The sequence below is a fragment of the Lycorma delicatula genome, chromosome 7, assembly GCF_047948215.1.
Source record: "Lycorma delicatula isolate Av1 chromosome 7, ASM4794821v1, whole genome shotgun sequence".
Lineage (NCBI taxonomy): Eukaryota > Metazoa > Arthropoda > Insecta > Hemiptera > Fulgoridae > Lycorma > Lycorma delicatula.
Genome location: NC_134461.1, coordinates 78,706,923 through 78,733,718, shown reverse-complemented (window position 1 = coordinate 78,733,718; position 26,796 = coordinate 78,706,923). Strand labels below are relative to the sequence as shown.

General features: G+C 30.7%; 1 protein-coding gene and 1 long non-coding RNA gene across 7 annotated transcripts in view; one reads left to right on the top strand and one right to left on the bottom strand.

Annotated features, from left to right (window-relative positions):
• Positions 1 to 26,796, top strand: part of LOC142328467 (uncharacterized) — a 266,368-nt gene that overhangs the window by 188,583 nt on the left and 50,989 nt on the right. For all 6 annotated transcript variants that reach the window (XM_075372271.1, XM_075372275.1, XM_075372270.1 and 3 more), the window contains exon 2: positions 25,937 to 26,152. In XM_075372271.1, the coding sequence (XP_075228386.1) occupies positions 25,937 to 26,152 (216 nt within the window). The remainder of the gene's footprint in view (positions 1 to 25,936; positions 26,153 to 26,796) is intronic.
• Positions 1 to 26,796, bottom strand: part of LOC142328469 (uncharacterized) — a 283,425-nt gene that overhangs the window by 217,050 nt on the left and 39,579 nt on the right. The window lies entirely within an intron of this gene.

Below are 26,796 nucleotides of genomic sequence, written 5' to 3'. Positions count from 1 at the left end.
CATGCTCGTCTTACCATTCTTTTTAAATTTGCCATCCAAATTCTCCTCCTTTCCTGCAAATTTAAAAAAAAGCTATATCTTATTTATTACATATTTTTTAACCGACTTTTTTTGTCTTCCTAGGCATAGTAGTAGTGCATACGACCCAACAAAAAAAAATACTTCGGAGAAATATTGGAGGTGGGGAAGCGATCAAAATTTAAAAATATTGATTTTTTTTAAAACATTTTTTGGTCTATTTAAATAAATATATCAGAAAAGTATTACAACTTTGTTGCCAGCTTTTATATATCACAATGGAATCGATATTTGTACCAATCAAACTCACTCTGTCTATGTTATGGACTTAAAATGGATTTCAGGGACAAAACTTAAAAGGACTTGAAGAATGTCAAACCAATACAAAAAAGAAACACAGGTTAATTTTAACAATAAAGAGTGAAGCCAGTTTACCGTAGCTGAAGCACAATATAATGTAATTTACCTCAGCTTAGCTTTCTCTATGTAACAACAGGTTTTATGGGGACCACGGCTAGTTCCTTTCCTCTAAAAAGTACACATAACGCAATAATCGCTGGTCTCAACATGCCTCCACTATATACTAAATGAGTACACGTCGTTATAATGAACCCTACCATAGTCTAAAAATTCTTTAAAATTCAAACGGGCCAGAAACTCTTTCATTAAACCAAATGTTACAATTTAATAAAAATATAATCGATCAAGACTATTGTAACAAATTGATTCAGATTTAATTGGAGATATCAAATTAAATATCTGAAACAGTTTTTTTTATTTATGAAACCCAGTTTAATGATATGAATATAAAAAACTGCAGTATAGTCATCATAATATAAAAAAATATATCGTATCTAATCTTAACAGAGACTTTTTATTCAATTTAATTTCATGTTAATTTAAAGTTATTACACAAAAATTTATGCACAAAAACGTTAGATTAAAAAAAGCGAAAGTAATAACAGAAAATACTGATAAATAGCTCCTTTCTTATAAAAGCTCATTAAGAAGATTAATTAAAATTTAACGACATGATATGGCTAAAAATTAAAGAAGACAAGTAGAAATTTCAGAACGACGAAAACTGATCAGTATTGTAATGGGAGAACTAACAAAAAAAAAATGATATTACAGTAGCACAAGAACAAAGTGCTAGACATGATAGCGGATTTTGTTTTAATTCCTACATTAGCACAGGTATTTAAAAAAGAGCTAAACCACTATAAAACAGCAATAATAAGTGACTGAAATAACATTAATGAGAACAAAATAAATAAAAATATTTTTTTTTATGTTGGTGAAGATATAAAAACGTAAAACAATTTCGGAAACAATGAGAAATATAAGATTCCTTTTCTTTAGGCACTTATACAGAATGAACAGGTTAACGAAACAAATTTTCAAGCACCTTTCGAAAAAGAAATTAAGTGAACTGGATCCAAGAAATAAAAAAAATATCTAGAAACAAACAACATAAAACAGGATGAATAACAGAAAAAGATGCGTTTCGTATGAAAGTTCGAAAAATAGAATTCCAAGGTAGGAAGGATAAAAGAACTAAAAAAAAGTGGTCCGATGAAAGGAAAAAACGTAGTAAAAAGATAAAAGAGTACTGGAAGATAAGGAAGCAACAACGAAGAAGAAAATTAAAACTATTACGAGGTTCTTAGATGGTCATAACGAAAGAAGAAATTTTTTTGGGGAGAAATTAACATAATTAAGTAAAATATTTTGTCTTTTTTTATTAAAAGCTTTTATTTAACTCGCTTTAGGAATAATCAAATCTTGCAACTGCTATATCTTTTGATCTATCGTATGAAAATCAATGAAATTTGGTATACGTATGTAACTTCGATGTGTAAAATTAAATATTTTTACTTTTTTTAGTTTTAAAAAAAATACAAAAAAAATTACAAAAATACATTTGATTATATATAAAAAATTATTTTTTAAAAAAGCTTTTATTTAACTAATATTAATATTAACATTAATAAAAAAAAGGAAACAAATTAGAAAAACCCTCTAAAAAGTAAAAAATAAGAATTAAATCAAATTGAGAATTTTAAACAAAAAAATATAATATATTAACAAATATAAAAATGCACTGAAAAGTAAAAAATAAATTATATAAATATCTAATAAATAACCAATAAATAAATGTAATAATTATTACATTTTAAAATTAAAAGTAATGAAAATATTTAGTTAAATAAAAGCGTGGTGCAGTTTTTATTGTTTAATGAGGTTGTTTAGTATATGTATATACTTTATTTTTCTGTAATAAAATAACTCAAGTTTTAATTCTTTGATGGTTCAAATTTGCACCGAGATGCCTTTAAGGGTTAATAAGATTAAAAATAGAAATTAAATTTAGAAATCTTGCAGAAAGTTATTACATTTCGACGGTAATCTGAAAAATTATTAATTATTATAATTGTAAGCGCAATTAAGAATTCATTAAATAAAAATTCATAATTAATTAAAATTAAATTTTAGCGGAAAGAGTGCGTTCAATTTGGCTTAAATTACAAGCAGAATTCGAAGATGTACTTCAACTATGTGAGAACACGTACAAAGAAAGCGAGTGAGTGCATTTCCCCAGATAGTTACTTGTAGCTAGTCAGTCTCAACTGGAAAGGTTCCAGCAGACCTTTCCGCCTCCTCGCGTCGTTATTGAAAATGAAAATGAAGATTAATTGTTGTAAAAATAAATTTTTTGTTGTTTTAAATAAATTATAAAAACTGCGCCACGCTTTTAATTAACTAAATATTTTCATTACTTTTAATTTTAAAATTTAATAATTATTACATTTATTTATTTTTTATTTATTGGTTATTTAGTAGATATTTATATTTTACTTTTCAGTGCATTTTTATATTTGTTAATATATTATACTTTTTAGTTTAAAATTCTCTATTTGATTTAATTCTTATTTTTTACTTTTTTGGGGTTTTTCTAATTAGTTTCCTTTTTTTATTAATGTTAATATTAATATTAGTTAAATAAAAGCTTTTTTATATGTAATCAAATATATTTTTGTAAATTTTTTTGTTTTTTGTATTTTTTTCTTTTATTAAGAAGTATTTTAATTGGATATGACGTAAATCTTTTTACGTAGATCCAAAGTTATAAAATTTATAAATTAATTCTAATGATTTAATAATCCGAACTGACCTTGCATTAATACGTTCAGATCGACAAAAAATTATGTAGTATTATATATCAGCCAATAAATCAGTGGTTAGAGAATAATTTCATGTAAATTTATTCTTATATGTAGTTTATACATATATAAACTCGGTGAAACCGTGTTTTGTTAGGGATAGACAGATTCATGACTATCTAAGATTACTTTCAGTTTACGAAGAGATCAAAAATTTAGCTGGCGGTACAAATAGAGGTTAGAGAAACATAAATTATCTGGCAGTACATCTATTGGACAACAGCTATGACATCAGGTGACTAAAACGTTACCATCTGCTGGGCCTGGGAAATATAACCAAAGGAGTGTCCGGAAGAGAAGGAACATAGGAATGGGATTCCAGGATGAGTCTGTCACTGCTTAGGGAACGTCACTTTGGTAATCTACAAATTACAGATACTTCTTTTTCCCACCAATATTTGTTTTATTTATAGTGTTGTTTTCATACATTGGCACTAACGGTATTGTTTTTATTTCTCTTTTAAATTGTATACTTTTATCTGTGATTTATTTCTAAAGCAAGAATTGAACTTTACTTGGACCACTTATACAAGTGCTTTTTCTATATATGAAGAGTTGTACCTTTTTATGCTTTAATGACGGGAAAAGTTTATAATAAACAGGAAAAAGAAAAAATTTGAAGCTTAATATTTGTAACCAAAAAATAATGCTAAAATACCTAGGGTTTTACTTTTCTCTAATTTTTTTCAATCAACTTTCTTCTTTCACTTAGTAATTGAAAGTTTTCTTTCTAAAACTGATAAAAAGAACCCTTTTCATTATAAGTAATGTAATAACAGGACACAGAAGCCCTATTATTTTGAACAACTGTTTTTCAGGTAACCGCTCACTTTGACATGTAATTGCTATATCGATCAGGAGTGATGATTTTTAAAATTTAGAAAAACGAAGAAATGAATAATTAAAATTATTTCGACATGAATGAAAATGATATCTGAAATGAATTTTTTTTAAATAACTATGCGACGGAGAAAAAAGAACTCTTAAAGCCCACTTAACAATACCGATTACGTAGCTTCTATCTTAAGTTACCGTTCTTGAGACAGTCAGTAAGCATTTTCTAGTGAAAGATTGTTTACAACATTTAGTAGTTATTTATAATTATTATTTACAATCTCTAACTCACAAGTCAGCTTATTAAAACAGAAAAAGACTTTTAAATTTTCTTAATATCGTACCTGATTAAAATTACTATTACTAGAAAAATATGCAATAGACAGAAAACTCAAAAAAAGTTGTTCGGTTCTTCTTAAAACTTTAGTAGTTGTTCAGAATTTTTGTTATATGGGCGAAAGGTTTTAAAAAAATGAATACACAGCATCTGAGGTATAAGATACACCTGTAAAATTAGATTTCTCTGAAAGTATGCTTATAATCAGCCAATTCCATAGCTAATGAGAATGAACGTCATTTGAAGGGAAGGGGACGAATACAACCTTCAGTAGTACTTGGCATGCTGATATGCAAACTAATATTTGGCTTGGCGAACAAAGCAAACCACTTCACTTCTCACTTATGAAATTAGATATTGTTATCCGTACAAGTGGCTTATATTTTTAGTCGAATAATTACAAGGTTGGTAGATACTAAAACAATACTGCAGATCTCCATGGCGGAGTGATAACATTTCGGCCTTTCATCCGAAAGTCTCGGGTTCGAATCCCGGATAGGCATGGTATTTCTCATACGCTACAAAATTTCATTTCCATATCCCATGAAAAAGTTTAAAAAAGGTCCCTAGAAGCTGAAAATTAACCGAAAATTTGTTCAAACAAAAATACCCAATGTTTTTACCGTTCTTAGTTTTGACATTTTCAGCTAACTTATTTATTCTCTGCTCCAAAAGTACTATGGAATCTGTAAGTTTTAAATCATCACGAAATACAAAAAAAGCAACTTTATTTAATCTGCAATTCTTAACTATATCTTCTGTTAACAGAAATAAATTTATAATAACATCGAATCGACCCATATTATTTTCTTGGGATCACAGCTCTAGAGCTATGCTGCAAGAAAGAAAGTATAATAATCAGTCAAAAAATGGGATATGGACTTTTTTTGCATTTCTCGATGTTTCATGACTCAGGAATCCACCCAAAAAAAATTTGGGGTAATGTTTGTACGTAAGTACATATGTTGGCATGTTTGAAGGTTGATAACTTTGACTGGATACACCGATTTGATGAAATCTTGTACTGAGACTCTGTATATGGGACAATTTGTTGGTAAAATTATGAGGTCAGTAGTTTCAGGAAGCGGGATAGATAATTTCTTTGAGTCAATTTTCTCAAAATTTTGCAAACACAACCCCACTTTATATTAAGGTCAGTACATATATACATGTTTATCTTACTGTTTAAAAAAAAAATTACCCTCAAATTCTCCCTCTTCCCGAAAAATCGAAAAGTTATCTTTTCAATAATTACATATTTTTTAATATATATTTTTATGTTTTCCGAAATGTAGTAGTAGCAGTAATAATAGTAGTACAACTGGTCCAAAAAGAAAAAATACTTTGGGGGCAAAATTAGTGGTGAGAAAACCGATCGAAGTTTAAAAATATCGATTTTTTTCAGTTTTTTTTTAATGCGTCTTTATTTTTCCACTATATAAGAATAAATGCCAGGAAATTATAAGAATTTTTTTCAGCTTTTAGGATAAGCTAGAGAATAAGCCGCGGTAGGGATCGTCCGGTGTGTTCATTCGTGGTGGAAGGACCTTAGTCGTAGGATCGATGGTGAATACAAGTGCGTTCACTGTCAAAGAGCGTTTTTTTAGCTTGTATGTGGGTCCACAAACTTCCATACACTGATAGAACTTTGGAGAACATTATGAATGACTTTTTTGTACGTTTTAGGAAATCGTCACCATCACGACGATTACTGATATGGAGAAGAAGGCTTTTGCAACGGGAAGTGTTCTTGATGCGCCACGCAGCGGGAGGCCGAGCACTTGAGCTGAGACGTGTGCCGCTGTGGAGGCATCGATTCAACAATCGCCGATGAAATCAACGCGCAAAGGTTGTGCGTAGTAGACATTCCAAGATCAACAAAGCGAGACCATATGCAGAATGACTTGAAATTTAGATGTTTTCGTCCAGCCACAGTCAATGAGTTGAGTAACAACAACCTTGATCGACGTATTTGATTTCGGTAACTACTTAAACGCTTTCCGAGAGCAAACGATAAAAAGAACGTCACGTTCTCGGACGAGTGTGCGATTTTCGAAGCTCTCGTAATCGAAATGTCTTTTTTCTAGGCGAAAGACAATCCTCACGTTTTTGAAAAAATCGATCGCCATCCTTCTCATGCTATGATTTGGGCTGGGATGACAGCTGAACATCTTGGTCCTTACTTTTTCGATGGCGCGGTTAATCAGCACAGTTATTTGAGAATGATCGACGAGTGGTTGATTCCAGTATTAATAGCAAAACGGGCTCCAGCGAATTTTTTTTGAATGCCCAAAAACGCATCGATGAAATTTTTTCGAATCGCGGGATCGGACGTGGGTCAGAAGAGAACCCGCTCCATTGCCTTGGCCGGCAAGAAGCCCTGACCCCAACACACCTGACAATACACTCTTAAGGTTTTGTAAAAGAAGATATCTGAAAACACAGATACATCAACAACAAGCAACTCTAAGATGTGTACGGTCAGCATTTGAAATGATCATCTCTGATATGCTGTTGCGGATGAAAAAAAGGACGTGGAGGCGCATACGACTAGGCTTTGAACTTGGCGGAACCCACATAGACGTTTTAGATGCATAGAAGGTAAGCTGCATCTATCCTAATATCATAACTAGAGTAAAGGGACTTCCCACTCGCTCCGTAGGAGACATAAGTAGCTACATAACAGGTAAAAATAACTGTATGCAATGGATATATGTTCTGCTACAAGTTGCATGATTATAATAATTAGTGTATTTTTTATTTTTTTAGAACGATAAAGGATAATCACAATTATAAGCAAAAAAATAATAATAAAATGATAAATACTAAATGATTTTAGCGGCAATTGTACAAATTAAAACAATAATAATAATTATTAAAGCGGTCTTTACAAAGTGTTTTAATTTAGATTAAAATACATCCTATTCAAGTCAATTGAAATAAATAAGATGGACGCTTTCACCAAAATAAAAAATCACAAAACGTATATATTAAAACATTGAATTAATTTAACAGGCACACTGTGAAATAATTTATTTTTTTTAATATGATGAGAGAACAATGAAACGGTGTTTCAATTGTTTTTTCAATAAAAACATCTGATTAGTTTTATTCTCTTATTAGTCCTGAGTGATATTTACGATTTATATATATATATATATACATAGTGTACATGAATTATTTAAATTATCCATGTTATAAGTTGTTAACATGACAGTAATCTCCCAAAATTTTCATAATATTGAACTGTTTGTCAAACGAAAATAAATTTTTGATTTTCATATTACATTTTATCTAAAACAACAAATTAATAAAACCAATAAAATAACCATTATAAACTTTTATTACTTGACACAATAACCCGCCTAAAACGATGCATCACGAATTAGCATTTAATTAAGTTTTAGTCTCTGATGGAAAATTAAAGAATCAGAAAAATAAATTGAAACTGTAGATAGCATTTTTTTTTTAATTACAAGAAAAGGTACAACAGTTAACACTGCAATATAAACTCAAAATAAAATTATAAGTTGTACAGTAGAAGTTCAGTTATCTCTGAACGTTCATTATTGGTGCCTGTTAATTTATGAAGCACCTGGGTGTGAGGCTACATAAAAGCACCCTGTTGGAGAGGTTATATTTAGTGCATACATTATGCGACAACTGCGCACAATTCCATACCCAACTTTGAGCATACGCAAATAATGAGATTTCATTTTTCTATGGTATTTATATACGTGAAGTACGGCCTTATTGAAAAAATATAATTTCATTATGTAATTATAAAACATTTTTAAATAATTATTATTTTTTATCTGTATATAGACACCAAAAAATAGATCCTGCAAGTAATCTGTAAACTTGCTAAGGTATGCGGGCTATCTCTACTAAATAATTAAGCTGAGTGCAGTAGTCACAATATGCCATCTAACAAGAACAGCTTGTACACAACTACGAATTAAAAGTAAAATACAAAATGTGTTTATTCTTCGTTTGTGAAAATATTTTTTTTAAATTTTAGTTAAGTAATTTTAAATTTTTTATTACATAAACCTGAATTATTAAATACTTTAATTACTACGTATATTCTTGTATGATAAGAATATAGAATTCTTTCCAGTAATTCTTCATTTTAAGCATGCCTGTACGGTCTCAAATGAAGCAGATAGTAGTAGCTTAAATGAGAAGAGGATTTTATTTTCTTCAATTATTATAGAATGTAATAAAGGAAATGTACTTTTGTACAGAATCAAAAATATAGGTCAAGATACATGTGCGCGCGCGTGTGCGTTTCTGATTCAAGAAATCGTGAAACGAAGAGATCGGGTAAAAAACCATTTGCAAAAAAGTGTGGGCGTTGATCTCTATTTGCTCAATATTTCAAATAAGGATTGGCATCGAGATATGAAGTTTATTAATATTATCTCTATATATAGGATATTGATTTAATTAAATTTTCTGAAAAATCCGTTGAGGATTCGGAGATTTTATTGAAAATGCACGAAATGAAAAAATATTTGCAGTCTCTTTCTTTATTTTTTTAACAAAAACCACTCTTTCCTTCAAATATACAGACTTTAATCAACGCTTGTTTTCATTAACTCTGTTATAATTAAAAAAGTTGATCATTTTGGTGTAAACTATAATTTATGGATTCTAAAATGATAATTTAATGAATTTTTCAAAAGTAGAGAGAATAATGAATTTTCTATCATTAACTTCATTAATATACAACTAAAAATTGTTCTATATATCCTTTACATGTGAAAGAAACACTTCTCAGTTTTTAAAAAATAATTTTTTAATGGGATGAGAAGATTTTCCCACAAAATGGAAAAATTTATGGAATTTATTGCCACTTTTTTTGTAGGAAGTATTTATCAAGTTTTGCGTTAACATTCAACACACCAAAAAAACTTATATGAAAAAAAAGTAAAAAAGGAAAACTGATTTCAGTGGCATATGGTATCGTAGATCTCAACTGGGAAAAGATATTCTATTAAACTTTGTTTTTTTTCTTAAATTTAACACTGTAAAAATAAACTTAGTTATAAATATCTCATCAAATTCTAGTAAATAATGAAAGATCTAATCAATTTTTGTCAAATTTGTACGTGGGCTTTTTTACACTATTCATGTAAAGTACATGTACAAAGTTCATGTACACTATACATGAATCTACACCAGAGCGTTCTCAAAGACCTGAAGAGCTACGTATACGCTCGGCTCAAAATCGAGTTCAACCTTCGAGAAGTGTGTTAGGTCTCAAATCAACTTTTGACTATCTCATTGAAATTGCTTATTTGAATTTGAAAGATATTCAAATAGATTACACGCATACGTCGAGGGCGAAGCCGTGATGGGGATACTACAGAGTGTTCAGAAAGTGATGCAACCTTATGGAAATGTTTCCTTCTTTTGTTGTTGATTTAACTGAGGAAAAATAAGTTACAAAATGCAGCAGAGAATATTCATTGTCCCCCAGTGCAGATGTGCCAATTATGCCCAAACACAGAATGCCTTCAAAAAAAAAATATGGTGTGGATCCACAAAAAAGTCCTCCATCAAGCTATTGTACGATGTTCCGAGAGACGGAATGTGACAGATGCAGCCAAAAGTGGTCGACCGAAAGTGCTAACACCAGAAAGGTTAATCGACGTGCAAGCTGCATACTCAGTTAGTCTCAAGAAATTTGTGCGACGCCTCTCTAGCCAGTCTGGTCTCTCCGTTGGTAATGTCCACACGGCATTGCACAAGTGTTTAAGGATGCATCCGACAGAATTCGTGTTGTTCACAAGTTGTTATCTGCGGACACAGAAAAACGTGTAGCTTTCTTTCAGCGGTAGATGTCAACTGTAATAGCAGGTGAAGAAGAACTCGGTGACTGGTTTCGGTCCCTAAGGCATGGTTCCACCTTGATAGTTACGTGAATGCACAGAATTCACGCATTTGGTGTACAGAAAATCCACATCAGTTGCAAGGACAAAAAGAGGGTGTTCAGTATGCAACGTCACGTAGGCGAATCTTCATGAGATTCTTTCGTGGCACAGTTAACAGTGAGCGCTACATACAGATGGTGCAACAATTTGTAAACACTATACCTGAAGACCGGCTAGAGTACACGTGGTTTCAGCAGGATAATGTTACGGCTCATACAGCCAACAACACTATGACTTTTTTGGATCAGTGTTTTAATGGACAAGTGATTGTGGCCCCCTCGGTCTCCTGTTTTATCTCCTCCTGACTTTTTCTTGTGGGGATATTTTACTATTCCCGAATTGCAGAGCGAATTCCGCTGCAATTCCTCAACAAACTTTACAACATGTTTTTAAGAGCAAGTAACGTGTTCTATTATGTGAATCGCATAAAAGAGAACACTTTCAACAACTATTGTAACTTCCTCATTTTCCCATAAGATTGTGTCACTTTTTGAACACTAGCATTGTATATTTTTCTTTTGTTTTGCACCATTTAATTTTTATTTAAATTATTACTTTTTCTTCCATTTATGAAGAATTACCACTAGATATATTTATTAATTCATGTTACAATTCGATTCAATTGAATGTTAATTTTAATAATTTGATCTTATTAAATGTAATAGAGACGAAAATAATTTAATTGTATTAAAATCTTATAAACCATTTGAAAAGGATTATACAAATATATATGACGGGAAAAACTATTTAAACTTGAATTATCAAGAACATCAAATTATCGTAGAACTAAACAAATAATATATAATTATGTATACATTTTTTTTTAGGTTAATCAGTAAAAGTTTTCTTTTTAAATTCTTTACAAAAAAATTAGTAAATAAAAAGTATATTTGGCGAACAATGGTAAAAGATATATTGATTAAATTGCAGGGCTTTATTTATTCTGTAAAACAGAGAAGTAATTGAACGATTATTTACCCTAATTTATTATATTGGTTTCTTGCGAAGTAAACATTGTCTTGATTTAGAATATTGTATGTCAGACTGTCTGTGTGTCTTTACATATGAGTGGGTGGATACATGCTTACACCGCATATAACTACAGATTATAATATACAGGTTAATGATAAAGGAATTCTATTTATTTGAATTACCGGTGACCTAATTTATAAATAGACAACAAACAAATGAAGCTGCCAAGTAAAACAGTCGGTTAAGTATTGAACAACGCGATACATATAACATGTGTTGTACATATTTTACCGCATTGCAAATGCAATAGAACCATTGTAACATAGCCGTAAACAGCGCAACTGCATACCATTTCCCAGAAGGGCTGCAGTCACCTCGAAACAAGGTTTTATACGGTATCTTTTTATTTTCATTTTAGCGCCGAAATGAACTTTTTAAATAAACATACAATATTCTCTATTTGGCTAGAGAATATTATTAACTAACTCGTAAAAATTCATATTTTTATAACAAAGACTAAATTAAATTAAGTCAGTCGATCGTAGCGAATAATAGTCAGAAAATTTATGTAAACTTTGCCAATAATTCTTATCGAAACTTTGAGCAAATTAATTGCTACGATAAACTTTTAAATCAACAACTTCTTGAAAACTAGAAAATTATTTACTACATATTAAAAGCCAATAATTTTTTTTCTACCGACATATATTTTTGAGCTATTGAATTTTTTCAGAATTATTAATTAAATCGTTATTCCTACTGTATAAAATAACTTTTATATAATGTATCCCTCTTTTTCTATTTAACCTCCGGACCCACCGTAAAAATATATATAGGATGAATGAGGATGATAAATATAAATGTAAATGAAGTATAATGTAGTACAGTCTCAGGCCAACCATTCCTAAGATCTGTGGTTAATTGAAACCCAACCACCAAAGAACACAGACATCCAATATCTAGTATTCAAATCCGTTTAAAAGTAACTGCTTTTATTACTATTATTTGAACGTTAGAATTGTTGACTTTGAAATCAGCTGATCTGCGATGATGAGTTAACTACTAGACCAACCCGGTGGGCTAAAACTATGTTTACTCTGTTTAGACTGTCCATTGGTATATTCAAACTGGTGTAGTGGTGACTACACCAGCCTGGTGGGTTATATAATGTATCCCACGAAGAAGTATACGCTTTTGATTTGGTATCACTCGCCCATTCCCCCATCGGGGAATGGGCGAGTGATACTTTGATTACTGTTTCATACAAAACAAGCTTTTGATTACTTGTTCATACAAAATTCAACTCTTGCAATAATTGAGGCCGGGAGGCCTTGAACAACGTCTAAATTGTTCCTACAGTTTCAAGAATTGGCACGGGTAAATAAAAACTTCATGCATAATTTGATAACGATCGATGAAACCCACTTTCAGCTAAATGGCACTACGTTAACAAATAAAATTGCCGAATACGGGGATCCATTGAATATTCACCGGTGAGAATTAATCCGCTTTAATTTTTAGTCTCTATCCCTCTTTTTCTGTTACTTCAGAGGCTAAATTAAGATGATATGTATGAAAGCGAATGTAGTCTTGTACAGTCTCAGGTCGAACATTCCTGAGATGTGTAGTTAATTAAAACCCAACCACCAAAGAACATCGTTATCCATTATCTAGTATTCAAATCAGTATAAAAGTAACTACTACCTTTACTAGGATTTCAACCTTAGAACTCTCGACTTCGACATCATGCTGATTTGGGATGACGAATTAACCCCACTAGACCAGCCCGATGGGCTGCTTAAATATAGTCTGGTACGGTATTTCACCACAAAAGATTATTGGACCATATTTTTTCAAATGTTGACGAGAATCCTGTAACCGTAACTGCTAAGCTAAATCGGCATACGGTTCTGCTACCTACTGTTTCTGAAAATCAAGTGATGAGGTTGCATCAAGATGGAACCACTGCACACACGGCCAGATTCAGTATACAGCTCTTAAGAGAAATTTTTGGCGAACATATAATTTCAAGAGCTTTTCAATCAACTGGCTTCGTCGTTCGCCAGATTATTTTCTCTTGAGAAATCTAGAGGAAAAGGTTTTGTTAATAATCCAACGACCATAAAACAGTTAAAAAACAGTATCCGAGTTAAAATTGAAGCTCTAATTCTGAATGTTTAAATCGACGCCTTAGTAAACTCTCTAGAAGAACACAACTTGTATGAGACAGCAAATGGTAAACGACTACTGTTCCACCAATGGCTTAAAAAATTTCCATAAATTATAATTTATAAATTCCTCATCGAAATAAATTAATTTAAAAATCTGCTTTATATAAACTTTTAAAAACCGTTTGCATCTTTTGCGCCACCCGGTATATAACAATTCTTTATAACCACGATGACAAACAAATAGGAAGTTGTGTGTCTTTCTACTGAATGAAGATTGATGACACTCTTCAAATTATATTTGTAGAAAATTAATTTTTCATCTTAGAAATTTTTCTAGAGCTTTCCACTTAACTGTAAAAGATTAAACTTAACTGTTGGATCACCCCAAGAATCTCATCTACATAAAAATAATCGGTCGAAACATTTAGCAAAGAAAAATAAGGCCTGAATATCCATAAAAAATATACCTACGAATCGAATTTTCCACCTTTTGTTTTTTCTGAAATCTGTTAAAATTCGCTAGTTTTATGACATATCAGAAAAATAAAAAGCACGTATTACGAGTACATTCTATACATTATAGACACTAACTAAAAAAAAAAAGCTATATTGTTACCTCATATATTATGGCACCCAAAATCAGTTAATTTACTAGTTAGAAACTCTTAGAGACAAAAATTAATTCAAATATCGAATTTAACACATAAACTACGAGTATCATTAGAGTACAGCGCAAAAAAGTAAGGAATGAAAAAAAGCATCAAACTATTCAAATAAAAGTAATGAAAATAATAGATAAAAGTAAATAGATAAAAATACTATTTAAGAAAAAATTACAAGAGTACTACAGAAAAAATCTATCTGGCAAAAAAAAACTAAAAACTTTTATCAGATTCAACATATTTATCTACATTTTATATGTTACATTCGATCGACATGATCTGTTACTTATGGTTAGACCGTACTTCATTCTGTATAAACATCCATCAAATGATTTATTGAAAACGGCTTCATTCAAATTTATATGATTTAGCTTTTCCGCCATGACTGACAAAAATATGAAATTAATCACAAAATTGAAATTAGTGGTATCTATAACATTTGGGAATAACTATTGATTTATTTTTTTGTATTTTTTTATTATAACATGTAAATAATAATTGTAAATATATTTGTAATTATAAAAAAAAAAAATATTAATTTTAATTTTATTATGTTTTATTAAGTTAATAATATATTCTAATTTTAATAATATATACTAAAAACCTTTATGTTGATATACATTTGTTTCTTCGTAATACAGTTATTTACATGAAATTCACAGCTAAAATTAAAAAAAGAAAAAGTTTAAAATCCCTTAGACTTAAGCCGTAATAGAATAACTTGTAATTAACAAATTCATGAAACAGAAAAATTATTTCCAAACACGCTTTAGATTCGACGTTCCAAATTTATATTTAAAAGAAATTATCTTGAAAAAGTTACTGAACTTATAGTTTACCTTGAGTTACATACGTGAATTTATCTCGTTTTCTTAAATAAAAAACAATTATCTTCATCAGCAATGTTCAAACTTGATTTTTTAAACAATTAAAAAGTTATAATGAATACAAATAGGAAAAAATTTCATGAGCTATATTTCTTATGCTATCATAAAATATAGTAATAAAAAACACTTAAAAAACACTTAATAAAAACACTTTATAGTAATAAAAAACAATATTCTGGTATTTCTGAACAAAAAGATTCCTTTTAAAACAAAATTTTAAAAATACCCTTAATCATTACGATAAGACAGAAAACTATTCTACCTTAATAACGTCTTATTTAAAAAAATAAAAATTGAATTTAAAAAACTATTTGATAAGTTGAAACCATTAAAAAGATATAAAAATGAATTTAATATGACTCCCATTTTTAGGGTGAAATAATTATATTTATTACCCTTGAATAAGGATCGATTCTTTTTCCAATATAATACTCATTTTAAGATAAGTAATACAATAAATTTGCAGTTTTAAGGTTAAAGATGTAAAAAAAAGTTTTTAATTTGTATATTTAGAGATTGGGGGATTTTTTATAAATTCAATTGGAATTTTGGGTGATGTTATTTTTTATAAAGAACATAATTATACGTACGATTAAAATTTTCAACAATTTAAACCGATGCGAAGTGTCCACCTATTTCAGTATCTCCCAATAATTTCCATTCGTCTGATTATTTCCCCCAAAACTGAAATTATCTTAAATCTACATTATATATATGTATAAAATAACATGTCGTGAGTGATTCATAATCAACACCCAGGAAAAACTACTGAAGGAAATTGATGAAAATTTGAATACATGTTCTTACGGTGTAAGAATACACTAAGAAAGGATTTTTTGAAATTCCGATCTAAAGGGTTAAAATGAAGTAATAATGAAATTTACTATTTTTTTTTTTTTTTTTCTAAATTTACTACTTTTTTTAATTTCTGTATGACAAATGAAGATATCGACTTGATTTTTGGAGTTTTCAATCTTCATGTGAATATCTAAAAACCAATTTCAAGATTTTTCGAAATTCTACTTCGAAACGGGCGAAGAAGGTAAAATCGTTTGAACAATGATTGAAAATTTTCCCCGACTATAATAAACGAGATATTCCCTCCATTTTTAGTCGTAATGAAAATATTCTACAGATAAATATCTAAAAACCATTTTCGGTTTTTTTTTTTAATTTCGATATTTTACAGAGTTCGACGGTGTACGGCGTGGCGGAACAACCACTGTTACTGTATGTGCGACGCGATTGGCTGCATCTGCCTTCGATTAATTGACTAAAAGACATAAAATAAAAGTAATTTTAAAATTAGAAGTAATAAGAAACCAAGTACGGTCACTTCCTTGTGATATTTGTCGGGTAACCCTATGAACCGAGCAAAGTACATTTTTACCCGTACCAAGTACGGTTAACCAGTTATTTTTAAATAACTAATATATTATTAAAAGTAAATAATATTTTTAAGATTAAGGTCGACTTTTTTGAAACCTACATTCTTAGATCACTCAAAGTTTCTGATCCTGTACTGACCAAATTGTGGCTCTAAAGAAATTACAATACACTGATATTTTTTTAAACTGAAAAGGCATTAATATTTATCATTACCATTCTTACAAGTATGAATTTAATGAAAACAGTGGGGCCCAAGAGGCAGACTCCTCTGGCTAGACGGGAAGGGTGAGCGAAGCGAGCCGTGACAGCTAAATATCCCTTCCTTGATCACGAATGCAAGTAACCATATAGCACAGGCTATTTGTACCTACAAAGAGACTTGTCCTGACTGACATTTATCAACGTCCAGCAAAAACTACTGAAGATAAATTGATGAAAATTTTATACATGTTCTTCTTACGTGTAAGTACGTACTAAGAAAGGATTTTTGAAATTCCGAATTTAGAGGGTTAAAATGGAGCAAAAATGAAATTTACTATTTTTTTTTTTTTTTTAATCTGTAACAAATGAAGACATAACTTGATTTTTGGAGTGAGTAATTTTCATGTGACTATCTAAAAACCAATTTATAAATTGAAACGGGTGAGGTAAAAACATTTTTGAAAACTGATTGCAAATTTTCCCCATTTCCGACTACACTAAACGATATATCCACACGATTTGAACTAGCAAATACTCTACAGATGAATATCAAAAAAACAGTTTCGGGATTTTTTTAATTTCATTCTTTTAAGGGGTGCGAAGGTGTACGACGCGGCGGCTAAACCAATACAGTCACAGCCACTATTACTGTATGTGCGAAGCGACTGTACCTGCCTCCGGTTAGGTGACCAAAAAACATAAAATTAACCAAATTGGCGGCCACGAGAAACGCAAGTAACCATCCAGCGCGGGAGAAGAGGATGCTAATGTTCAAGAAAATAATTTATCGAAACAACTTTCCTGATATTAAACTACCATTACAAATTTATAAGTTTTTTTATCGCTTGAAGACAGAAAAATTAATTATTATGAGAATTTAAGAAATATCGAAATAAACGCTACATGTCAATACAACTTAACGTAATAAATCGTCAACAAATTCATATTAAGCTGAAAAAAAATACTACATGATGTATATAAAATGATTTCACCTAAATAAAATATAGGGTTAATCGATGCGTGGATATGTGCATCTAAGATACGTATAGGGCGTACGAGTATAGACAGCAACAACGATATTTGTACCATTAAGTACGCAGTAAGATAAAATTATCTTCATTTCAACAAATTGTAATTCTTTTTATTTCATTTTCATTCAAAAATACTATAGTAATTACCCTACTATAGTAATTACCCAACTATAGTAAATACCCAACTGAGTGGAAACCGTGTATATTTCCAACAGAAAGGAATAAATTAATTTTCTGTTTTACCCTATCGTTTTTAACTTTGACACATGTGAAACATGAAGTTTATCTTGTTAGTGAACAGGATTTTACCGAATATCAAGAAAATTTTGGATAGCAAGTAGGTAACATATAATTTTTCAGCAAGTTGGGGTGTCACTTCATTATTATCTAAGGTAATGAAACATTTTCAGATCATTGGATAGCTCATAGAGGAGCAATAGAATGGCCTGTCAGGTCTCCAGAGGAGGAGATTATTAATTTTGGATTATAAAAAAACAAACCTGTAATATTGACGACCTGAAAAAGTGAATAATTGACGAATCTGCACGTATACTACCAAACGTGACATAACAAATTATAAACGGATGAACCTTAAAATTACCGCAATACCACCAATTTGAAGAAGGGAAGCATTTTGAACACTTCCTCCTATAGAAGTTATGCTTCCAAAAGTTATTGTATTAAATAATTTAGGACCGAAGACATTATTATTTAAGAGAATTATTAACTAAATTATTGTGCACTTATATATATATATATATATAAAAATGCGCGCGCGCACGCACACACACACACATTTATAAAAACCAGTCTCCTTTCACGTATTATTTCTTAAAATTTCTGTCACAGCATTTTCTGAAGACGTAGTTTATAAGTGTCGTCACGTAAAGATTTAATTATTAACTAAATTATAATTATTTAACTAGATTTCAAAATTAAATATTGTAATAATAAAAGCAAATAATATCAACTAGCCATTTAATTTTTAGTAGTGATGCAATTATTAGTGTTATTTATTATTGTATTAGTGTTTGGATTATTAATTCCAAAGTTATCTGTTTAAAATTTATTGGATGCAGTTCTGACGGTAATACAAAATAAAAAAGTTAACTTTTACCCTGATTTAAGAGTTTTTTCAACTTTGCTTATTACTCTAAAAGAAGACATTTATCGAGAAATGGTTTTCGACAACATCGTTCTCGTAAACGTTAAGTAAAACTCATATATCATATGTTCACCTTCCTGTATAAAAGAAAAGTTTGATTCAATATGACAGACAAAAATTTCAAACACCGTAAAGTAGTAATTTTGAAACTATGTAGATCCGCACTTGTGTCTAACCTAATACCACTCAAATCTGAAATATTTTCCATAGTTTAATATCAATCACCCTTTATATCATTATATTCTTCTCGGTGAAGTTGGCGACTTCACCGACCACTTTATTCCATACTCACCTTAGTATGCTTGGTACGGGGTACCTGTTATTCTTTGGAATGGCTCTACAGTTTCTTCAACGCTTTACTCCGTATGAGATTGTCCACAATCTAATACAAACTACATTCCTCAAAACCTTTTACTTTAAAATTCCGCAGAATACCTTTTAGGAATTTCAGAAAAAGCAAGTAATAGAGACGAACCGGGGAAAAGCGCATAGAAATATTCATTCCACTAACGAATATAACAAATAAAATAATACAAGTATAAAATAAATTGACTTTATTCTTAAGATTTTTCTATTACAAAACAAAACTTTTTTATATAAAAAGCAATAAAAATATTTTTTACAATTTATTCTTAAAATACAATTCGAAATAGTCGTTTTTATGTAAAGAGCTTATATTTCAAACGTTTAGTTATTTAAGCTTATTAACGTACGAGAAAAGCTACGAATTAATATCATTTGAAACTTTAAAATCTTGTAAAACACTGTAATTTAATAAAACTGTATCAGATTATTACACTTCTTAAACTAATGTAAACAATGTAATAGTGAACTAATAAACAATAATTATACTCGCTTTGCCAAATATGTCATTCCTTTCTAACAATTTTTCTTCCAACTGCTTTTAAATAATTCCACAGAAGTATCAACATACGAACGGATGGTCCAAGTGTTCAATAGAAATGAAAAATATTTTTAAAAAACTCATAACTCAAAAAATCATCAATTAATTAAAAAAATTAAGCCCCTATTTATCATCATTTAACAATGACCAACATAGTTTTTAAAAGAACGATTTTTAAAGAAAATGGTTGGTTCTGTAAAGGACGACATGTATAAACTTCGTCTTCAGAAAATGCTGTAATAGAAATTTTAAGAAATAAAACATGAAAGGAGAAAGGCTTTTATAAGTGCATATATATATGTGTGTGTGTGTGTGTGTGCGCGCGCGCGCCCCACCCACACACACACACACACATATATGTAATGTTGTTCGAGCATTTTAAGGATAAGTAATGAAAGAATTCCCAAGAAAATCCCCTTTTTTTATCTAGAAAGAAAAACTAGGAGCATATATTGTGATAATATTAAGAACTTAATCACAGCAGGAAAAATTTCTAGACTTATAAAATCGGAAATTAATGAAGAAAAATTAAAAGAGATTTCGGAAAGCAGAATTTTCTTCGAAGAAGAAGCTCCAAAACAAAAAAAGGATATTACTAACAGAAGAATTCAGGAAAAAGATCAGGAGAGACTTGAAAAGTGCTGACAGGAAAGGAGGGAGAAAGGCAGAGAGAGAGAGAGTGACGCTAAGAAAAGCTTTAAACGTGATCTGTAGGTGGCCGTAAGGATAAAAGAACATTTAAGGTTTTAAATAATTCTTTTAATAAAAAATATTTTCTAAAAACCTTCTCTATTGTTTTCTAAACAGCCTCCTGCTTACCATATAATTTATTTTAAAAGCATAATAAATGTCATAACAGAATTGATGATTATTTTGGATTCATTACGTGGAACATTACAGAAATAAAATATGAAATTGCACTAGTCTGAAATTCAAGGAACAAATAAATGTATAAACTTGAAAGCGTAATTAAGGTCATTAAAACTAGATGAATTAAAACAGTACTCAGAATTTCCATTAAAATAACAGCCCATTTGTTATAATAATCTATTCAGTAAAATTTGCAATTTATACTCAAGATAAAAAAAATAATTCAAATTAACTGCTTAATACAAAATAAAAGTATCTTCCAGATTTCATCGCTACCTTAACTTTTTTTTTTAAAGGCGTTTATTTGTTATGTGTGTGTCTATGTTTATGTCTTAAGTAAAACGACTAAAAAAGTAGGAAAAAATAAACGGATGGAAATAACTGATGGATATAATCCACTTAAATTAAAAGAAACCCAACATCCGTATTTCATTTTTATTTATGCTTTAAAAAAAAGAAGCTATATAACAAAGTTGTTATACTTTCCGAACATTGGTTATTTATTCTTATATAGTGGAAAAATAATGATACTTGAAAAAATATGGAAAAAAAACACCAAAGATCGACGACATTTTCTTACTTTTTTTCTCCCCTTCGCCAAAATTACCTCCAAGAAAATGTTTTGATCTGTCTATGTTTACTATGTTAAATGGAAAAACTAGAAAAAATTCCACTGAAAAATTTACAACCAATAAAATGTTATCTAAGATTTCGTGTTTGGGTTAGGGGTGAATTATGATGAAATTTTAATGTAATATTATTATTAAAGGTTTTAAAAAATTCCAAAAATCGATATTTTTAAACTCCGATTGGATCCCCTACCCCAGTATTGCCCTCAAAGTATATTTTTGGTTCGTTTTCAATAGTACTATGCCTAGGAAGACAAAAAAATCTGTTAAAAACATGCAATAAATAAAAATATAGCTTTTTCGATTTTTTGGGAAGGGGGAAGAAATTGGGGGCAAATATTTTTCTTTTAAATGGTTAAATAAGCAAGTGTACATGTACTGAGATTAGATCGTGGATACCGGTGTTCTTTGGTGGTTGGGTTTCAATTAACCACACATCTCAGGAATGGTCGAACTGAGAATGTACAAGACTACACTTCATTTACATTCATACATTTCATCCTCATTCATCCTCTGAAGAATTATCTAAACGGTAGTTACCGGAGGCTAAACAGGAAAGAAAGAAAGAAAGAAAGAAAGAAAGAAAGATGTACTAAGATTAATATAAAGTCGGTTGTTTGCAAAATTTTGAGAGAATTAAAACCAAAAAATTATCTACCTCACCTCCTGGAGACACTGACCCCAAAATTTAACCAAAAAAATATTGCAACATAAACATAAGTTTCTATACAAAATTTCATCAAAATCAGCTTATTAATTTCATAAAAGCTTCAAACATGTCAACCAAACATACGTACGAATATTACCCTCGCATTTTTTTAATTTATTTCGGTCCCTGGATCATGAAACGTCCAGAAATGCAAAAAAAAAATACCATACCCCATTTTTTTGACTGATTACCATACTTTACAGCAAACTACATCTTGCAGCAAACTGTGGAGTTATTAAACCAGGAAAGTAAAAATTAATTGAGATTATTTCGAGATTCACAATTTTTTTTATATTAAAGAACATGATAATATACAATCTTCATTCGTCATATATCCCCAATATCAAATTATATTCTTATCATTATATCATAAAAACTATTCGTAATAAAATGTATACATTTTTAAAACTGTTAATATTTAACGATTCCCTGACCGAAACTTCTGTACGTCTGTATTTATTTGTTCTGTTTCTTTTCAATGTATTCTCATCAATTCCTACAATACAAAAAAATTAACCAATCAATTTCTATTTCTGTATTTTTAACCAATCAGTATAATTTAACCTTCCGACTTGAAGAAGTCATAATTATTACATTATGTGACGATCTACTTTTGAGTAATACCTCTCCGGAATTCAGATTGCGAAATTAGTTTATTTTTTAATAATTGAACAAAGAATAGAAATAGAATGTAAGAACAAATGGGGAGACAAAAATTAAGAGGTTAAAGCAAATTATAAAGATGAAGTAGGATGAAAAAACATATTGAAATTAAAATATTAGCGTAGAATAAAACTTCTTCAAACCAATTTAATTATCTGCCTGATATAAAAACAATTCCTGCATTAAAATGAAGAAAAATAAATAACATAGCCCGGACATATTAATAATATTTTAAATTTATGAAGGCAATCTTAACTCTCCAGAATAGTTGCCAGTTTGAAATATTAATTTTTTTTTTTTTTTATAACCGATTTACATTTTGATAATATCTAACCATCGGCTAATATTTATGAGCAAATAAAAATATTTATATGCAATTTCAAGGACCACCAACCGGCTATTGAGCCAAAAGAAAATTCGATAACGTAAATTAAAATTTTAATATGCTCCAAAATTCATTTTTATTATTTTTGAGAGGAAATTCATTAAATAATTGTCAGAATCACTTTCTTTTTATACTTGTCTTCATTTATTTATTTATTTTAATCCCTTTCTTACGAAATAAATAATATTTAGTAAATTAAATTTTTTTCCGTAGTAAATATTAAAAGTTCAATCCGGATAATAAATAATAACTTTTTTTTAACAAGAGATAAATATTAAAAGTTAAAAACAGGACTACAAAAAACCATTGTTGAGAAGCATTGCTCTCTAATATAGAATAATTAAAGAGCGTGCGGGTGACAATTTTTTATACAGTATAACTCTGTTTTCAAATTTTTTAAATTTATTTGAACATATATATATATATATATATATATATATATATATTTGAACATATATATATATATATATATATATATATATATATATTAAATACATCATATTTATATAACCTACGACCCTCCCAGTAACTTAAGGATTCCAACGCGGTGTCATACATCCAAATCGATTCAGCCGCTGAACTGCCACGATGAAACAAAAATGCATATATACATACATTTTAAATACATTACACTTCTCCTTTTTGGGCAATCGCGTAAAAAATATTGTACGCGGTAAAAACTGTCATATTTACATTTACTAATTATAAAGAATACGAAATTAATCCTTTTATAACCTTTATTTGTATTAAATTATTAATTTTTAATAATAAACAAAAACTTACTTGAATTTTCTTCACGCATCTAATTCAAACTTCTAGCAAGTTCACCGTCCTCCATAAACGAATCACTATCACTGTCACTTTCACTATCAGAGTCTACACGTATAATATAACGTTCTGTCATTTCATCTACCAGTATTCCAAGTTTTTCATACTCTTTTTCAATATTTTTTACTTTTACACAACAGGATTTCCAGTCATCTTCATTCATGGAATTAATTTTCTCCGTAGTTAATCTTTCAACATTTGTGAAAGAAAATGTTGTATTACGACTAGCCAGATGCCTTTTTACGGCTGACCATACCATCTCGATCTGATTCAAATCAAGATGGTACGGTGGTATATGATGTCCATGTCTTTTCAAATGTTCATCCAAGTGATACTTTTGTACTTTAGTTTTATGTAACTTTACCAATTCATATAACTGTGGTTTCTGCATTTTTGAACTATACGGAATATGGGTTTTCCCCAGCCAATCGGTCGTATCTTTTCTTCTGGAGTTAGAATTTGGCGCTTTATCAATACCTGTACGATATACCGAACAGCTAATAAACGGCTGAACCGATTTAGACGCATGACCCCGCGTTGGAATCCTTACGTTATCGGAACTGTCATAGGCTGTATAAATAAATATGTATATATATATATATATATATAAATAAAAAATTTTAAAAGTCTATCAGATGAACGAGTTGTTGAATAACTCGCATCTCAATGCTTCATTCTGAACGATTCGAAGATCTCACGAGTGTGAAGTTTTGTCTTACTAGTGTTTTTATACGTTCTAAGGCTCAGATCCTAGTAAAGGCAGTTACTTTTATACGAATTTCACACCACTAGATCGTGGATAGTGGTGTTCGTCGGTGCTTTTTTTATATTTTTTATTTTTATTCCCTCTTCCCAGAGCCGGACCCACAATTAAGTAAAATTCATCCCAGCGGAAAGTCCAATACTCTAATGGGCCTCCCCGTCTACCGGGTTTATATCCAGCATGACAGGTCAGACCGCCGGTCTGATCTTCTATTTATGCCTGCCTTAAGCCTCTGATGCAGGGTGTCAGATAAAGCTATGCTAAACGTAGTCCCTACCCCAGAAGCCGGGTCTCGGTCTTAATTCTGTCTTGCTTGAAGTGGGAAAACCCCGAAGGAAATTCCCCACCGGGACTATGGTCTTGAAATGCCTTTGCCTCAAATGAGAAATACTCAGAGTACCCCACCGGAACTATGATCTTAACTCCCCCGGCTGTTCTTCGAAACCAACATACCAAGACATGCTGGCCCTCGCAGCTGAGACTGTCCAACGCCGTTGTTTAAAAACCTCTCCTCCGCTCCTCAGTATTTTCAGTCCGTAGGGCAGACCCCGAGTAACTGCTGAACGCACTCCGAACTGGAGTAGTTGCTATATATGACAATAGAGTCGCTGGTGTCAGGTTAGCGACCTCGGCGCGAGCCCGCCGTTCTTCCCGTTCAGGGCACTTGAACAGCGTATGTTCGACGGAATCGCGTTCGCACAGTATATGTAAGTAAGGAATTCGCGCCTACCTACGATGGAGGTAACCGCCAAAGTTACCATGCCCCGTGAACATCTGTCTGGTATAGAAATTAAGGTCACCACCCTTTCTCGAGCACCGTGCTCGCAGGTCCGATACCAAGACCCTTGTCCAGACAGCCTTTTCATTGGCCTGCCACCGTTCTTGCCAGATGATACAAATCATATCACGTGCCAAAGTCGCCGACGTCCCGGGATATCTTTCTGCTTGATCAGAAGCTCAATAGAGGTAACACCTATAGTGTGGGTTCAATGAACAACACATCTCAGGAATTGTCGACCTGGGAGAGTACAAGACTATACTTGATTTATTACATTCATATATATCATCCTCATTCATTCTCTGAAGTAATACCTTACGGTGTTCCGGAGGCTAAACAGAAAAAGAAAGAAAGTGTTTTTACACGATTGCCCAAAAAAGAGTGTAATGTATTTAGGGAGTATATATCTATCTTTGTTCCACCGTAGCATTTCAACGGATGAACCGACTGTCACCCGCACGCTCTTTAATTACCCTATATTAAAGAGCAATCTTTTTTTGGCAGTCGTATTTTTTAATATTTATCTCTTGTTCTTAATATTACCGAAAAATGTGTTAATTATCTAATAATTTTCCAGATGGTGTTACTATAACAAAAAAGGAAATGTTGGAAACTCCACTGGTGACAGCATTAGAACGGGATAGCGATTTTCTTGCACGTATCCTAAGAACTGTACAAAATGATCCTTATCTCGAAATTGAAAGACTGGATACTACGCCTGGAAGTAAAATCGGAGATAATTATATGTCATCAATCAGCCGTATTCAGCTGTTTGGATATGCCGGAAAAGAACGTAAGTAGCCAGATTTATACCATATTTAGATACAGTAATAGGAGTAATAATACAATAATAGGGGGTTTATATTTCATCATTAGTTTATTTTAAATTACTTAAATAAAAGTAGATCATCTGTTCTAAGAGTTTAATCAGAAAAAGAAAAGCTTTTTATGAACTCAAAGAGAATAATTCCAAATTAATAACGAGTTAAATAATCCGAAAATTAACTATTTTAGAAGTAGATAATTTTTTGCGTCGAATCTGATGAGTGATGCAAAAGAGACGAACAAACCCGTTGCGGAAATGTGGAAGGGAAAAATAAATGCACAACTCGCAAATCAGACTGCAATTTGCCGCTAAGCGTTAATCATCCTGATCCCTACACTACAATTAAACGGTAGCCATAATAGTTTCGCTTATTAGAGAGAAAGATATGAAATATTACGAACAGATTATATTCTTCCCTTCTAATCTCGTAATAAATTTGACGTCACAAATCCGAAACGATTTAGTCAGGTTTTTTCGGCACAATCGGATTGTGTTTCCAGAGTCGGCGCATTGTATTCGGATTTCTGCAAAGCTTTTGATCGCTTAAATTATTATATGAGCTAAAACAACATTTTACAAATGAATCTTTTAGAAAATTAGTCATGTTTTTT